This window comes from Anabrus simplex, chromosome 2 (genome assembly GCF_040414725.1).
Source record: "Anabrus simplex isolate iqAnaSimp1 chromosome 2, ASM4041472v1, whole genome shotgun sequence".
Lineage (NCBI taxonomy): Eukaryota > Metazoa > Arthropoda > Insecta > Orthoptera > Tettigoniidae > Anabrus > Anabrus simplex.
Genome location: NC_090266.1, coordinates 943,110,555 through 943,128,541, shown reverse-complemented (window position 1 = coordinate 943,128,541; position 17,987 = coordinate 943,110,555). Strand labels below are relative to the sequence as shown.

Genomic DNA, 17,987 nt, shown 5'->3' with positions numbered 1-17,987 from the left:
GTTCAAATCACACTATCGCCAGCTCTGAATATAATTTTCCACGGTTTCTTATTTGCACACCAGACAAATGCTGTTACTGCACATTATTTAAGGCCATGGTTGCCTTCTTCTCAGTCCTAGCCTTTTCCTATCCTGCCTAAAATCTTGTATGAATAATAATAATAATAATAATAATAATAATAATAATAATAATAATAATAATAGGACAAGAGAGTGTCAGAATTTTATTTGAAGGAGATCTGTGACGTGTTGGAAAGTAGCACACGCAGTTGACGCAGTTGTTGCATTTGGACAACCTCAAATGTCACGGACATCAGCCAGGATCGATTCCGCTATCTTGGAAACAAAATGACGAGTAACTTGCTGCGCTACTGAGGTCGGTGGGAGATAATGATTAATAATGTGGGGGAGAACGTAGAACTTCTACGTATAGCTATAACCACGCTGAAGCACCGGATCCTTTGCAATCTCCGATGTGCTCTTGCTTACACGAAGGAAAAAAATTACAGAAGAAAACTGACCAGTTTTCCTAGAAGTTCAAAGATTGCCTACGTTCTGAAAATACCCTGTCCTCACCGTGCCACGTTTCTTTCTTCCCTTTCTTCAGAAATAATTGTCTTTCTCCATATTAGAATTTAACACTTTGACACCGACCCCTACAGGCCTAACGTCATTTTGTTCTAACTTGTAAAATTTGAAATTTGTCGAGATGGAAATAGTATATCTTCGTTGCATGTATGATTCAGCCCAAATCAATGTTTCATTTTTCCTTTCTAAAGTGTTTGAAATAGTTTGACCTCTTTCCGCTTGAGAGCATGTAGGCTTAATTTTCTGCTGCATTCTAGCGGATGTATATTTCATTACAGGATGTTTTCTCATGTATATTGATAGTATAAATCGCCAACTATTCACTGATATGAATGATGACATCATCTGGTGAAAATTCCTATAATTCTTTCAACGCCTTGAAACCTCCTGCGACTCGTAATTACTTCACTCGCTGGCTTTGAAGTACGATATTGAGTTGCGCAGTTTGAATGAAAGATTCCCGGCCGGGTCGGGGATTTTAACCTTAATTGGTTAATTCCAATGACACGGGGGCTGGGTGTGTGTGCTGTCTTCATCATCATTTCATCCTCATCACGACGCGCAGGTCACCTACGGGTGTCGAATAGAAAGACCTGCACCTGTCTTCGGACACTCCCGGCACTAAAAGCCATACGCCATTTCATTTCATTTCAATGAAAGAGAAGTAATTACATTTTAATAAATCAGACGATAACAGCACTACACCAGACTTAACTGAGCAAAGCGAGAGTGAATGCATAACATAAGGAATGGGAGGGGACGGTTTAGGCGGCGAAGTAGTGGACAACGACCCCCCCCCCTCCAAAAAAAAAAGTGTACGCTCTCCTTCTCATGAACTAATCGTCCCATTAACCTGGGATTTGTGTTAAATGAATCTTTGAACGATTGTTTCCGGTTTTCTGCTCAAAGTTCCCAAGGCAACACTTACCCTAGTTTTCGTTTCATTGTGAATCAATCCAGGCAAATACAAGAACGTCATTCTCATTCCGTACAAATTGCGGAAGTCTCTTCTCCATTACTACATTACAACAACGTATGCGAAGTTTGGGGAAAAAGTCATGGCAACTATTTCTTTTCTTGAAGATACCAGTCCGATTGGAAAATTTGACATATACGGACGAAAGGACAAGGTGTTAACTACATGTGTGGACAAGGAATAGCACTGAAATATCGTAACACACTAAATTATTACGGTAGTATACAGGGCAATATGGCCTTCCCGGTGCAAAAGAATGACAACACAGTGCACATAAATTTGGCATGACAAACCTGGACCTAAAGACCCTCAAAGTAGTCCCCTGCTACTGACACCACCCGCTGCCTACGATGTGGAAGTCGCTGAATACCATCTGCCTCAGCATTTGCCGCACCATGTGTGTATCGGGTGACCTGTTGGCGCACAGCATTAGCAATGTCATCTCGTGTTGCAAACCGCCTACCACGTAGTAGTTCCTTAATCTTTCGAATGAGATCAAAGTCACAGGGTGAAATGTCGGGAGAGTACGGTGGGTGCTCCAAGTCTACCCATCCCGAACGTCGCAGTAGCTGCCCTATAGAGCGTTCCAACCTTAAATTGCAGTACAGCAGTAATGGGATAATTCCGTCTCTTTCCTTCTCCTATATTATGCGGGTAGCGCTGTCCTACTCTAATGCAGCGGGTTTGCCAAATATCCGTAAATCAGAATGTTATCGGTTAAAATGGGTGAATATCGTGTTATGTACAGAATTTCAAGGCGCATTTGATGCTGTTAACAAAAAGAATGTAAACAAATAATTTAGCGTGAAAATGGTAATATAATGGAAAGTTTCGCCAAATGCAAAATCTTCATTGCATAGAACTTATCATGTCATAACTCCTATTTTATATTCATTATTTTCCTAATTTTTTCACTACTGGCAAAGAAGCATTTCAACTCGATGTAGATAAGTTTAGTTTTAAATTAAAATGATAACAAAATGCAGTATATGCGTTTATTTTCAGTTATGTTCAGGGAATGTTATGTGCAGGCAAGAAAAAGTCAGTCGCTGGCCAGCGTCTTTCCTATTGAAGTACCGGTAGTGATCTCCCAAACATGCGCTTTTAACATTTTCAGACAGTCGCATGCAGTGCAGCGCTAATTTCATCAGTAGTTTGTATTTTTTTTTGCTATGGGCTTTACGTCGCACCGACACAGATAGGTCTTATGGCGACGATGGGATAAGAAAGGCCTAGGAGTTGGAAGGAAGCGGCCGTGGCCTTAATTAAGGTGTGCCTGGTGTGAAAATGGGAAACCACGGAAAACCATTTTCAGGGCTGCCGATAGTGGGATTCAAACCTACTATCTCCCGGATGCAAGCTCACAGCCGCGCGCCTCTACACGCACGGCCAACTCGCCCGGTAGTAGTAGTATAATAGTGATTAAATACATATCAGTGACATATGTACAATTCTTGAGGACAAGTGTATTTCGTTTGTGTGGCTCGTGAGTTCGTGTTCGTGCATGGGGATCTAATTTCGAAGAAAAAGTGCAGAAGGATCATGGCGTGGTTAAAGCGAAGTAAAGCAAACGGTCTTCGGATATGGATGTTATTTTTAAATCATACGTCAAGTCCTTATCTCGTTATCTCTTAATTTATGAGAGGGAGAACATCTCTTTTGTTTACGTTTCACGAGTGACTCGGCTGGCTGAGCTTTTAAATACACTGACAGCCGTGTGCAGTATTATAAGATTGATTAAAGATCAGTGATATATTTATATATAATATTTAATGGCGTGTGGCCTCCGCAGAGGCCGAGTTCAGGTCTTTCGAGTTGAGGTCGCATAGGCGACCTGCGCGTCTATAAGAATGGGGCCCTACCTGTGATGAATTCTAATGCTGAAGACGGCACACGCACCCAGACGCCGAGCCATTGGAATTAACCAATGAAGGTTAAAATCCCCGACCCGGCCGGGAATCGAAGCCGGGGCCCTCTGGACCAAAGGCCAGCACGCTAACCATTTAGCCATGGAGCCGAACAAGATCAGTGATAAATGTATAGTTCTTGAGGACAAGTGGATTGTGTTTGTTGTGTTTGTGTAGTCTGTGTAGTTGTCAGTTCGTGCTCGTGTGGGGGGTTCTTAGTTCGAAGAAAAAGTGCAGAAGGATGTACAATGGATCGTCAAATTAAAATGAAACGTTCCGTAGGTAAACTCAGGGGAAAAGAACGCAATATTATAATGAGTGGCTTGGATTATTTTTTAAAGACTATGAATATGAGCAGCGCAGTCAGTGAAACAGCTAAAGCTACAGGTTTTTCCGAAAGAACAATCTATGCTATAAGGAAGGAACACACACATGGTCCTTTGCGAACTCCCGCAAAAAAAGGAAAAAAGAGAAGGACGGCAGAAAAATCCAAGGAAAATTAAATATGATGAAATTGTGCGATGTGGAGTGCGTCGGGTGGTTCACTCTCATTTATTTGCTACCATACCACCGATATTGAACGTGATTTTGAGTGGGGTAAATGTAGAAGATTCTTTGCCACGATTTTCCAAAACTACGTTGTATCGCTTCTTACATGATATAGGCTTCCGTTATTTAAGACGGGATAATAAAGCAGCTTTCACTGAAACCGATGAAATTATTAATTGGATGCAAGGATATCTCAGGGAGATAAAACGTTTGAGGGCTCAAAAAAGCTATAATTTACACAGATGAATCGTGGGTAAATATTGGGCAGACAGTGACAAAAGAATGGAAGGATACGACAGTGAGAAGTGCACGACAGGCCGCCATTGAAGGGGAGAGTTCGGGACTTAGGCCACCGAAAAGCCGAGTACCATGATTTGCCTTAGTCCAAGCGGGTAATGAACATGGTTTTGTTCCAAATGCTGAACTAACATTTTCATGCCATAAAAACATAACACAATTGGGCAATTTACGTGAACGAAGTAAAGAAAAATGAAAGAGATTTGTGGAAAGCAGACGAATTACAGGACAATGTCGACGATGAAAAGTTTTTAATACGACTTTCTTCATCGTCATGATCATCCTCAAGTTCATCCCCCGAACCCGGTTCATCCAAAGCGGGAACATCAGGCCTTGCAGAAATGATAGAAGGTGTACGTCCAATGTCTGAGAGCAACGCCAGTGATTAAGGTATGTTTTATTTATTTTACCATCCTACAATTATTAATTTATGATTGAATGAACTTAAAATTACAAAATTACAAACGAAAAATGTGGAACTGTGACGCCCTGTTTGAGTCACACTTGAGCGTGATCTTGAGTCGATTTCGCAACAGCGCGCTCCATCTACGCTGTACTGCAATTTAAGGTGGGAACGCTCTATACACACTCTGCTTTATGTAGTTTTGCATTGTCGTGCAGGATTATTGCACTGTCCACAGGATCCTGACGTTTCTCCCGAACGCCACGTCGTACCTGTCGTACTAGGAAGTCCCTGTAGTACTGTGCGGTCACTGTTCTGCCATGTGGAACAAAGTGGCAAACAATGACACACCTGACATCATACGCGACGATCACCATCAATCTGACTGGGGAAGGGTTCTGACTCCTTGGTGATCCAGCATGTCGCCACTCCGCGGACTGACGTTTCCGTTTTGAATCGTATGCCCTAGCCCAAAATTCATCGATGGCAATTATTCGTGACAAGAATTGATCGCTGTCCTGTTGCCAGCGTGCAAGGTGGTCGGGGCATATTGCATAGCGCACCCACCTTTGAACTTCCGTCAGTGCATGCGGTACCCACCGCGATGTGATTTTGCGCAGTTGCAGCTCATTACGCAATATCCTGGGGACGGTGCGTTTCTCGATGCCACTTGCCCTTTTCTAATTCCAGTAGCGGCCATCGCCTGTCTTCATCCAGGAGCTGCTCGATGACGGCACGTGCCACGTCGGTCCGCACACTGACAGGTCGCCCCGAACGTTGCTCATCACTGGTTGACACACGTCCTTGCTGAAACTTTCCTACCCACCGTGATACTGTACGGTAGGTTACGTGCCAGATGCGACCGTGCCGGATGCGACCCGGCCATTATCGTGCCAATAGCGACCGAGCGGAAAAGCATCGTGCCGCATGCGACCCATCAATCACTTACAATTGATCTGCATTAAGGGCTGTCACCAAGTGGCAGATTACTTATAAGTAGCCAACTTGTTCTTTTCTAAAATAAAGGTCTGACACCGTTGTTAGCAGGTTCGAGTACCGTTAGTTGAAAGAAAAATATAATAATGTTGCTGGCTTTACTTCCTAGTAACTACTTTTATGGTTACAGGAGACGCCGAGGTGCCGGAATTCAGTCCCGCAGGTCTTATTTTACGTGCCAGTAAATCCACCGACACAAAGCTGTTGTATTTGAGCACGTTCAAACACCACCGGACTGAGCCAGGTTCGAACCTGCCAAGTTGGAGTCGGAAGACCAGCATCTCAACTGTCTGAGCCGTCTGAGCCACTTAGCCTGGGTGAAAAAAGAATTCATCATCAGAATGTTGGCCGGCAGGGTAGGAAATTTGGTGGTAGACAGTTTCTAATCACTAGATTTCATGCCAAAAGCCGGGATTCAAATCCAAACCTTTTCGCAGTGTTCAAATGGAGTGAGGGGGTATGATGCTGTTGATGGTGATTCGGCCGTCGGATGGCGACGTAAAGCATTGAGCAGACCCCTTGGTATTAGTCGAGAGGAGTAGGCTAAGTGCCGAAACCGGGTTTCATCTCTCCCTACTTCATTATCATAATCCCACATCCAGACGCGTAGGCCGCCCAAGGGAGTCAGGTAGAAAGACCTGCACCAGGCAAGCCGAACACGTCCTCGGACACTCCTGGTACTGATAGGACACGATAAGTACATAGGCCTAAGTCGTAAATAATTTCAGAGAATTAGGATCTTTTTAATTGCTAGTGGCATTACGTCGCACCGACACAGACAGGTCTTAAGGCGACGATGGGATAGGAAAGGGCTAGGAATGGGAAGGAAGCGGCCCTGGTCTTAATTAAAGTACAGCCCCAGCATTTACCTGGTGTGAGAATGGGAAAACACGGAAAGCCATCTTCAGGGCTGCCGACAGTGGGATTCGAACACACTATCTCCCGGATGCAAGCTCAGGGCCGCGCGCCTCTAACCGCATGGCCAAATCGCCCGGTGGTAAAAGACGTAAACGCATCACCATGTTTCGTGTTGTAAAACGAGTTTCCCTTAGAAGTGTTATGTAAATTAGGGGCAGTAGCTGCTTATTAGGACTTATTGATGGCATTGCACTTCGTTTACCTTACCTTATCTTGGGTGTTGACACAACTTATCAAATGACAATTTGCTTGTCAACGCCGGTCGCATCCGGCACGGTTACAATTTGTGCGGTAGCTAGTGGCACGGGTCGCATGCGGCACGGTCGCATCTGGCACGCCACCGTACGGTATGGTAGGGCATTATTCTCAAGAGCTTCCACTAATTCACTGTGTTATTTCATCGCATTTCTCCCTCGGAGAATTGGTATTTTGATCTAAGCGCGCTGCTCAACACGGGTTAAAATATGTAAAATATGTTCTTTTGAGTCTGCTGCAAACATTTAAAACTAATCTGAACTCAACTATTGTAACCGTGAATTTTTTAGAGAGATCGCTGCATGCTCTTAGTGCCGACATCTGAGTCACCTCCGTCCGCTGGGTAAAGCGGCACTCAAATGTTCCCCGTCGCTGAGTGGGTAAAATGTATGCAGATATTTTTATTAGTTTCATCTTAACGGCTAGGCACACAATTACTCATCAAGCAACTTTCAATTTAACCGATTACGTGTACAGTTTTAGGGTTCGTCGTAATTGGTTCAGGAATCCAACTGAAGTAGCGCACAGCATTTCCATGAAGAAAATAGGCCCAGGATAAATTCGGGAAGCATGCATGTCCCATAAGGTTAAAGAAATCACAACTGAATTTGTTGTCTTTCCTTAAGTAATTCAGCTTAACTAATCGAGTCTAATCCGTACACATTACTTTTTTTTGCTACTTTGCTTAACGTCGCACCGACACAGATATGTCTTATGGCGACGATGGGACAGGAAAGGTCTAGGAAGTGGAAGGAAGCGGCCGTGGCCTTAATTAAGGTACAGCCTCGGCATTTGCCTGGTGTGAAATGGGAAACCACGGAAAACCATCTTCAGGGCTGCCGAGATTAGGGTTCGAACCCACTATCTCCCGAATGCAGACTCAGAGATGCGTGCCCCTAACCGTACGGCCAACTTGCTCGGTTTTAGAGGTTTTAGAATATAATGTACCCCATTTAGAGTTTGATAACAATGAGAATAATATTAAGTATTTTTGTTCTTTAATAATGAGTACGACCGAACTCGATAGCTGCAGTCGCTTAATTGCGGCCAGTATCCAGCAATCGGGAGATAGTTCGTTCGAGCACCACTGTCGGCAGCCCTGAAGATGGTTTTCCGTGGTTTTCCATTTTCACACCAGGCAAATGCTGGGGCTGTACCTCAATAAAGGCCAGGGCCGCTTCATTCCCATTCATAGGCCTTTTCTATCCCATCGTCGCCATAAGACCTATCTGTGTCGGTTACGTGCCAGACGCGACCGTGCCGGATGCGACCCGGCCGTTATCGTGCCAATAGCGACCGAGTGGATTAGCATCGTTCCGCATGCGACCCATCAATCACAACTGATCTGCATTTAGCGCTGTCACCGAGTGGCAGATTGCATATCAGTTACTAACTTAGTATTTTCTAAAATAAAGGTCTGACGCCGGTTCGAGTGTAGTTGCTAGTTACTACTGTAGTTGCTTTACGTCGCACCGACTCAGATAGGTCTTATGGCGACGGTGGGACAGGGAAGGGCTAGGAGTGGGAAGGAAGCGGCCGTGGCCTTAATTAAGGTGCAGCCCCAGCATTTGCCTGGTGTGAAAATGGGAAACCACGGAAAATCATTTTCAGGGCTGCCGACAGTGGGGTTCGAACCTACTATCTCCCGAATACTGGATACTGGCCGCACTTAAGCGACTGCAGCTATCGAGCTCGGTCGTGTGCAGTTGGACGAAAAAATAATTATAATAATGTTGCTAGCTTTACGTCCCAGTAACTATGTTTCTGGTTTAAGGAGGCGTAGATGTACCGGAATTTAGTCCCGCAGGAGTTATTTTACGTGCCAGTGAACCCACCGTCACGAAGCTGACGTACTTGAGTACCTTCAAACATCAACCGGACTGAGCCAGGATTGAACCTGCCAAGTTGGAGTCGGAAGACCAGCACCTCAACCGTCTGAACCACTTGCCTGAATGAAAAAAATGTTCACAATCAGAATTTAGGCCGGCAGGGTAGGAAAGTTTGTAATCACTAGATTGCGTTCCAAAAGCCTGGATTCAATTCAACGCTCTTCGCATTGTTCAAATGAAGTGAGGGAATATGATGCTGTTGATGGTGATGCGTCCGTCGGATGGCTACGTATAGCTTTGAACAGACCCCTTGGTGTTATTCGAGAGTAGGCTACGTGCCGAAACCGGGTTTCACCCTCTCCCTACCTTATTATCATAATCTCACATCCAGAAGTGCAGGCCGCCCATGGACGCCAGGTAGAAAGATCTGCACCATGCGAGCCGAACACGTCCTCGGACACTCCCGCAATTAATAGGACACGATAAGTAAGTAGGCGTAACTATAAATCATTTCAGATAATTAGGACATTTATTGAACATCTCCCTTGGTAAATTATTTCAATCCCTAACTCCTCTCCCATAAACGAATATTTGCCCCAGTTTGCCGTCTTCATATCTTCATATTGTAATCTTTCCTACTTTTAAAAACAACACTCAAATTTATTCGTCTACTAATGCCATTCTACGTCATCTCTCCACTGACAGCTCGGAACATCCCGCTTAGTCGAGCAGCTCCCCTTCTTACTTCTAAATCTTCCCAGTCAAAGATTTGGAACATTTTCGTAAAGCTACTCGTGTGTTTTGTTACCAAACTTTATCGATTGTTTTCTGAAGGAATTTCAACCTTAATTTCGGAGTCCCCAGTACAGCGTAATTAGATTATGAAACAAATTTAGATATGACTAGCTGATGTGGCTGTGCTTCGCTACGGAATCCTACATTGTATTCAGAATTCTAGATTAAGTACTCTACACGGTGAGTAAGATTATATTAAATTGCATAGTTCTTGAAGTTACCCAGAAAAGCGACGGGAAAGTCACCATACGTCTTTTCTCATGTGAAGACTAGGTTAGGGAATTATAATGGCAGGTCCTCTTGCCTACTATCAGTCACAATGAACTTGGGGAGTTTTCATTATGATGGCAGACCCATTTCCTACTGCCAGTCAGTCGAGTTGGACAGTTCGATGATACTGACACTCACTCTCCATCTGCCTTTTTACATCCTCACAAAGGCTGTCTTTGTGGTTTTCCAAACTGAAATCATCATAGCTCATTACAACGAAGTCAGTAGGAATGTCACGATTACAAGCAATATTATCATATGAAATAATCAAATAGGAAACCACGCACATTTTTCATTTTTAACGAACCGTGCTATGCTGCCGATCTAACAATCCAAAGTTCCCGACCTGGAATGACCAGGCCGCAGACGGCCGTGAACACTCCTCTGCCATTATTCCTGTAAGTGTGCACACTACTTATTCCAATCAGCGCCTCAGAGTAGGAATCAAATGCGTGGAATACTATGATAAACCTGTGCGTTACGTACCAGTAGTATCAGACAATCGATGAACCAGAGGAAGGCCATGCTAAAAAACAAAGTTATCTAACCGCACATCCCTCTGTGGGTGGGGGCAGTAGTCAGGGTATTCCCTGCCTGTCGTAAGAGGCTCTCAACTTGGGAGCGTGGGTTGGCGACCACGGGGTACCGAGTTGAGTCCTGGCACTGTTCCCACTTACTTGTACCAGGCTCCTCACTTTCATCTATCCCATCCCATCTCCTTTGGTCAACTCTTGTTCTTTTTCGGCCCCGACGGTATTACGACTTTCTAGACCCAGGGAGTCTTTCATTTTCACTCCCTTCGTGGCCCTTTTCTTTTTTTCGGTGATATTTTCATTTTTCGTAGTGTTGCATTTCTCCTCTAATGGTTGGCGTCAAGAAAAACATCCAGCCGTAAAATTCTTCCAAATCTGCTACAAACCCTGACCCGCAGTAAAATCCGGATAAAGTGGGGAGTAATAGGAAAGAGCCCAGTGGTATACTGCTCGGTTCTCACCAAGGCAGTCCGGGTTTGATTCCCGGCTAATGCGTGTGGGATTTACGAAATGAAATGCCACGTCCTATGGGTCGGATTCTAAGTAAAAATTGAGGTCCTGTGGCTTATGATCACAAAAGTAAATGTCACGTAAAACTCTAAGCGTATTCATTTTTTAATAAAAAAACATTACAACAACGACAAAGCGTTTATGTACCTTTCAGAGAATACCACACTTGGCCAGACTGGCCGTGGGAAATGGTTTTCATTGTTACAGCAGTGTTCGAAAACACCATTGGCGGTAATACATGCTCGGCACATATTTCGTGTTGTAAGACAACGAGTTTCCCCCAGAAGTGTTACATAAAGTAGGGGCAGAAGCTGCTTATAGGAGTTGTTGCAATGACATTGCACTACGTACTGGTACTTCACAGGAAAATTCTTGAAAAGCAACTGAAGATGCTGCTCTGTCATATCTCTTTCCCGAAAATCCAGGGTCTGGTTCTGATGATCCCCAAAAGTTGTACTTACAGATCAGTTACCTGTAAAAGAAATAACCCTTGTTAAAATGTAACCGAACTTGTGTTATTCTAGTATTCAGTAGAAGATTACCTGGTTGTACATTTCCCCCAAATTTTTAGGAATTTGTCCTTGAAATATCTGTTGCGTTATGCCTATTTATGACCCATATATGTTTTCTTTGATGAAGGAATACCTCGGTTTATGGCATTCCAAATTGTACATTACACTGACATATTTGAAACGAGTTCTTGAATTGGGTTTAGAAGAAGTAATGTATGTTTTATTTAAACTTTCGTAAGAAATGTACTCATTCATGATTATTTGTGTTCTCGGTAAAGGGCTTCATAGGCTATGTTTCCCGATGACTAATTCAGTGTACATTAATGTTGTGCACAGTTTGCGGTGTAGTAGTTGAACAGAACAAAGACAAGTTCATTCCCTACCCTGTAAGCAGTGTTCTCAACTTTTGGCCATTTTTCTAACTTTTTCTGGTTCTGATTTAGCTTACTTTATCTTGGGTGATGACAAAGCTTATCAAATGACAATTTGGTTGTCAACGCCGGTCGCATCCGGCACGGTTACAGATTATGCGGTCGCTAGTGGCACGGATCGCATGCGGCACGGTCGCACCTGGCACGCCACCTCTGTGTCGGTGCGACGTAAAACAAATAGCAAATTATAGATGCTCATTTATAATACAGTCAATAGATTCTACTTCAAATCCTAGGGCGAGGGAAAGGATGGATGTATCAAACTCGTATATGCCCAATGTTAGCTGTAGATTTGTTTAAATTATAAGTCGTCTCTCTTCTGTTTTTTGAATTGATAAAGCTTCATTCACAACACTATTATCGTAAGTCATTTCCGTAACCTCTGCTATATAAAGGTGAATAGACATGGATTTTGGAACTATTTCCCTAGGTACTCTAAAATAAGTTATGTCGTAACTTCTGGTTACAGATGACGTAATTCAAGAAGTAACAGAGGATCCTGGCTCAAGCGAAGTAACCAGCACCGAACGTCAGATTGAGGTGGCGTTGGGAGGTGCTGTTCATCTTCAGTGTCCTGCCACTGGAGTGTCCTGCTGGAGCAGGGTTGGTACAGGAGGTGCTCTGGAGCCAGTGGGAATTGGTCCTGAACTAAGTCTTGAGAAAGTGCTCTACCAAGAAGCAGGAAGTTACCGCTGTATTACTGGAGGTTCCCCCAGACTTGAAGAATGGAAATCTCTGGTTAACATCGACTTGTCGGTAACAGGTAAGTAAATCCTCCACCGAGATATTTTTATTTTTTGCTACTCGTTTAACGACGCTGTATCATATCGTCGATTTTCGGTGTCGGAAGGATGGGAAACGGCTAAGATTGGAGAGTAGCGACCGTGACATTAATTAAGGTACAGCCTCAGCATTTTCCTTGCGTGAAAATGGGAAACCACGGGAAACCATCTTCAGGGATGCCGACGGTGGGATTCTGACCCACTATCTCCCGAATGCAATATCACAGCTGCGCGACCCTAACCGCACGGCTAACTCACTCCACCGAAAAAATGAAACAAATGAGGAAAGATTGGCACGTCTAGTTAATCCTCTGTGAAACGACTCATTTCTTCCCTCTTAGCATCGTCTCATTGTGATTCCTCGATACCAATTTTGAAATTTTCTGCTTTATAAATAAAAAAGAATACTCATGAAGAGTAAACTGATGTATTGATGGCTAGATGATGGTATTAATGATGGTGCTAGGGTTCCTTTCCGGAGGGGTCACCTATCGGAGGGACATTCCACCAGAAAAGTTTTAAAATTCTCAAACAACACAGATAGATTACGTGTTATCTGTTTACTGAAAATAATAATGCTATTGGTTCAAGTTGCGCCAACTACATTTTTACGGTTTTCGGCGATGCTCTTACATCACTCTTATTACAACTGACTAGTGCAAAAGAGAAAGACAATCTATAATTACTGGGATCAGATGAAATTTTTTCGAATGCAAAATTACACGTGCCTTGATGGAAAGTGGAATATGGAATTCTAACTAGTTAAGACCACATGAAATTCAATAGAAATTTTTCTCAACGAATATAGGCGTTACTATGTCAGTCGCCCGCAATTCCTTGAGAACAAAGCGTTTTCGTTATTTTGAGGAATATATGAACTCATAAGTCCACCTCTGTGGTGTAGTGGTTAGCGTGATTAGCTGCCACCCCCGGAGGTCCGGGTTCGATTCCCGGCTCTGCCACGAAATTTGAAAAGTGGTACAAGGGCTGGAACGGGGTCCACTCAGCTTCGGGAGGTCAACTGAGTAGTGGTGGGTTAGATTCCCACCTCTGCCATCCTCGAAGTGGTTTTCCGTCGTTTCCCACTTCTCCTCCTAACTTAAGGCCACGGCCGCTTCATTTCCTGTTCCTTGTCTATCCCTTCCCATCTTCCCATCCCCCCGCAAGACCCCTATTCAGCATACCAGGTGAGGCCGCCTGGGCGAGGCACTAGTCATCCTCCCCAGTTGTACCCCCCGACCCGGAGTCCGAAGCTCCACGACACTTCCCTTGAGGCGGTAGAGGTGGGATCCCTCGCTGAGTCCGAGGGAAAAACCAACCCTGGAGGGTAAACAGATTAAAAAGAGGAAGATGTAGAAGAAGAATTAACAAATTAAATAAATATTCAACCCGCTGTGGGCACAAATTAAAACAATATTTAAAATAACACATTGTGGAGTTAGATCAAGTTAAATTAGTAATTTAAATTTCTTAACAGTATTCAAGAATTAGCCTACTGCATGCTTAGTATGATAAAAATTAATTCCTGAGTAAATTATTACGATCATTCGATAACTTTCTTTCTGTACACGTAATTGATTATTCTTTCAATATTCTCCTCACCCTTAACTTATGTCCCTATGTCTGTAAATTCGTCTGTTTTACGCTGGATGTGGCCATTATCATCGTGGAAACGTGGAATATATTTACGTTTCAAGGGAGAAAACGTCCTAGTGATCATTATTATAATATACATAGCATGAAACAAACGAGTGCTATCATGTATTCATGACATATCAATAAGGATGGTGAAATTAAATTAATGTTGATGCGGCCACGGGTAATTCTGAAGCTTATTTTGAGAAGGATATACGGAGCCTCCGTAGCTCAGGCGGCAGAGCGCCGGCATCTCACAGCTGGATTCCGTGGTTCAAATCCCGGTCACTCCACGTGACATTTGTGCTGGACAAAGTGGAGGCAGGACAGCTTTTTCTCCGGGTACTCCGGTTTTCCCTATCATATTTCATTCCAGCAACACTCTCCAATATGATTTCATTTCATCTGTCATTCATTAATCATTGCCCCAGGGGAGTGCGACAGGCTTCGGCAGCCGGCACAATTCCTATCCTCGCCGCTAGAGGGGGGCTTCATTTAATCCATTCCTGACCCGGTCGAAATGACTGAAAAGGGGCTGTAGAATTTTCATCCTCACATACGCAGAGTTCAGAGACGGATACGCTATCCCGTGCGATGCAGTGAGATGTCATTCCAACATCGCACTATACCTCCAGCTAACACAAAGAATAACGTAATATGTATCCGATACTTTTAGATTTCTATAAAAGTTGCATGATTTTGCTCTCTACTTCTCATTTTTACTAAACCAACCACGAAATTAAATGAAATGATATAAAAATTATACAAACCTGTATGAAAACAAATGGTGCAAGAAATGATATAACAACGAAAAATAATTAATAGATCTATTAATAAATGCAAATTAAACATAACTTACTCATATTATCACAGAAAATCGCATAGGAATCTACACGAAATTTACAGAATATAAATTAAAATAACCTTCGTCTGATATTATCGCAAGCGCAGAGGACAATTACCGTAGTTATAGAAGGTGCTTTCAGGCAGACAAACACTGTCGAAGCAGTGCAGGACGTCCTTATTTATCAAAATAAATGTATCGAAGCAAATTCCAAAGGGATTGTTATAATTTACGAAAACAGTGTTTTGACATTTCTATGACCTATACAATGTTTTAGTAACATTTTGGCTTGGATTCGGGACACAGTGGGTTCGAGCCCCTGTGTCAGCAGCAATATAGTTTGTTTCCCGTGGTTTCTTATTTTCACACCAGGTCTCGGGCGCTTCCTTCCTACTCCTAGTCCTGTTCTATCCCATCTTCGTCATAAGGCCTTCGTACCAGTGTCGGTGCGACGTAAAACAATTTGTATAATAAAAAACATCCTGAACGTAGATATCTAGAGTACCTTAGTAATGCAACATGAGGTTAGTAATTGTTGCCACGAACGATAGGCTTCTTTACATTGGGAACAGTGGACATGATCGATAGCTTATAGATGATTCATTTTTATCTGGTTCTATCCAAGATGAATTATATGGAAAACACCCCTTAGAGTACAAACGTAAATCTTCAGAATTCTCTATGATTATCTATACTCCATATGTTCTTAACTAAAAGTATGGTTGTACTCACAAGTACTAAACTGATTCGACCCCGCAACCTGAGTAGAAGAAGCGTGCGCGTAACTGGTCAGTTTCAAGAAGAATCTGTTCCTGCCTATTTTTCCTATAAGCACAATAATTATTCAGATGATTTCACCATATATTTCCAACAACATCTCTCGTAAAACATCATTGTTATAGGTCCATAACATTTCCAGAAATCGCCTGAACATAACATAATGATCATTTTATGAATACTTGGATACATATGCTATCCCACGCGATGTGGTTGAAATAGCTATGATATTGCAGCAATGCGGTGTATATGTAAATGAGTGGTAAGGAGGGGACTTTGGTAAAGCGACATCTATAGGCTAGGAGCTGGATTAAGGGAGGAAATGGGCTTAGTATTGGCGGAGGGGGATGGGAGAGGAAAACTGGTGAATTAACACCGCACATGGGACCAAAGGGGCTCCAAATTATCGCAGATTGTGTGTGTGTTCGAAGCCCACAATCCTGACTGTCTGTTGTGAGCAAAGTTCTGAAGAGAATTACAATCTAGGTAAAATCACAACGGAGATAATGCACAAATGAGCTGAGCTACTTATCCAGACTGCGCCTGAGAAGTTGACTAGCAATCAGTTTACCACATTGCTGCTGACTGCACAATATGAGCATTCAAGGGCTGAATAACTTCCGTCAACCACTCATCTCCTGAAACGGTGGAATGCCTTGGTCCACTCAGCTCGGGAGGTCAACTGAGTAGAGGTTGGTTCGATTCGCACCTCAGCCATCCGGGAAGTGGTTTTCCGTGGTTTCCTACTTCTCTTCCAGGCAAATGCCGGGATGGTACCTAACTTAAGGCCACGGCCATTTCCTTTCCTCTTCCTTGTCTATCCCTTCCAATCATCCCAACCTCCACCAAGGCCTCTCTTCAGCATAGCAGGTGAGGCCGCCTGGGCGAGGTACTGGTTATCCTCCCCAGTTGTATCCCCGACCCAGAGTCTGAAGCTACAGGACACTGCCCTTGAGGCGGTAGAGGTGTGATCCCTCGCTGAGTCCGAGGGAAAACCCAACCCTGGAGGGTAAGGAGATTAAGAAAAGAAGAAATTTTAACAGATTTGTCTTGTTATTTTTTCTTTCCTCTGCCCGGGGTTTAGCATCACACTAACACAGAAAGTTTTCAGCGGCAAGGATGGGACTAGGAAGTTAGCGACCTTGGCCTCAAAGGTACACCCCCGGTATTAGACTGGTGTGAACATGGGAAACGACAGAAAACCATCTTCAGGGCTGCTGACTGTGGGATTCTAACCTACCATGTCCCGAATGCAAGCTCACACTTACGTGATGTGAACTGCGTAGCCCACTCGCTGGGTAAGTTTAACAGATGTGATGGCATGTAGGTTATTCTGTGAGGTTCATTAACAAAAAACGAATATTAGTTTAAGAAATAATGTCAGTTATCACATGGCCCAACTTGTACACAGAATTAGTTGCGATGAGTGGCTGAGACCCTAGAAGCGCCGGCTTTCTGAGTCCAGATTCGTGGGTTCAATCCCGTCCACACACATTAGGAGATTTAGTTCGATAGGTAAGTACAAGACCTCTTAGTGATGATTACGTAAGCAACTTTCCTACAAATTATCTACGCCAATTACAGATCTCACCCACCTTGTGAAAATAACAGTAGTAGCCGGTTTGTGAGCAAATTTAGTGAACTCTGAGAAAATATTCCGCCAGCCAGTATAAGGAGTAGGTAAAATATACCAGAAAATACTTCGGCCTATCACCTTAGAAGTTTGGAACTTAAAATCGATCGCTTGGCAACTGAGTAGACAAACGTTCCCCGGCATGCTCGCCGCATGAGAAGGGCAACAGCTTCCATTCGTACCATGGCTTCGTTTTTAGCCTCTTACTGTAAGGAACCGTTTTATATTCTCTTGAGGCCGATATCTTTGTGTTATCCTGTCAATCTATATGGATGTGACTTAAAATGACTTCAAAAGTAACGATTATCTTGAAAATTCCTCCTGAAAAAACGTCGCAGGTGTATGTTGGATGAAACGATCAAGGTACTTTATTCCTCTACGAAAGAGAGAATCTGTTATTATAAACTTCTGAAGACCGAGCAAGTGGCTGCGCGGTTTGCGTCAAGTAACTGCCAGCTTGCATTCGGCAGTTAGTGGATTCGAACCCCACTGTCGGCAGCCTTGAAGATGGTTTTCCGTGGTTTCTCATTTTCATACCAGGATAATG

At 43.5% G+C, this 17,987-nt stretch overlaps 1 protein-coding gene across 1 annotated transcript in view; it reads left to right on the top strand.

Annotated features, from left to right (window-relative positions):
• The window catches only part of LOC136863747 (MAM domain-containing glycosylphosphatidylinositol anchor protein 1), a 141,681-nt gene that overhangs the window by 86,718 nt on the left and 36,976 nt on the right, over window positions 1–17,987 (top strand). The window contains exon 6 of the mRNA XM_068226064.1: window positions 12,239–12,532. Within this exon, the coding sequence (XP_068082165.1) occupies window positions 12,239–12,532 (294 nt within the window). The remainder of the gene's footprint in view (window positions 1–12,238; window positions 12,533–17,987) is intronic.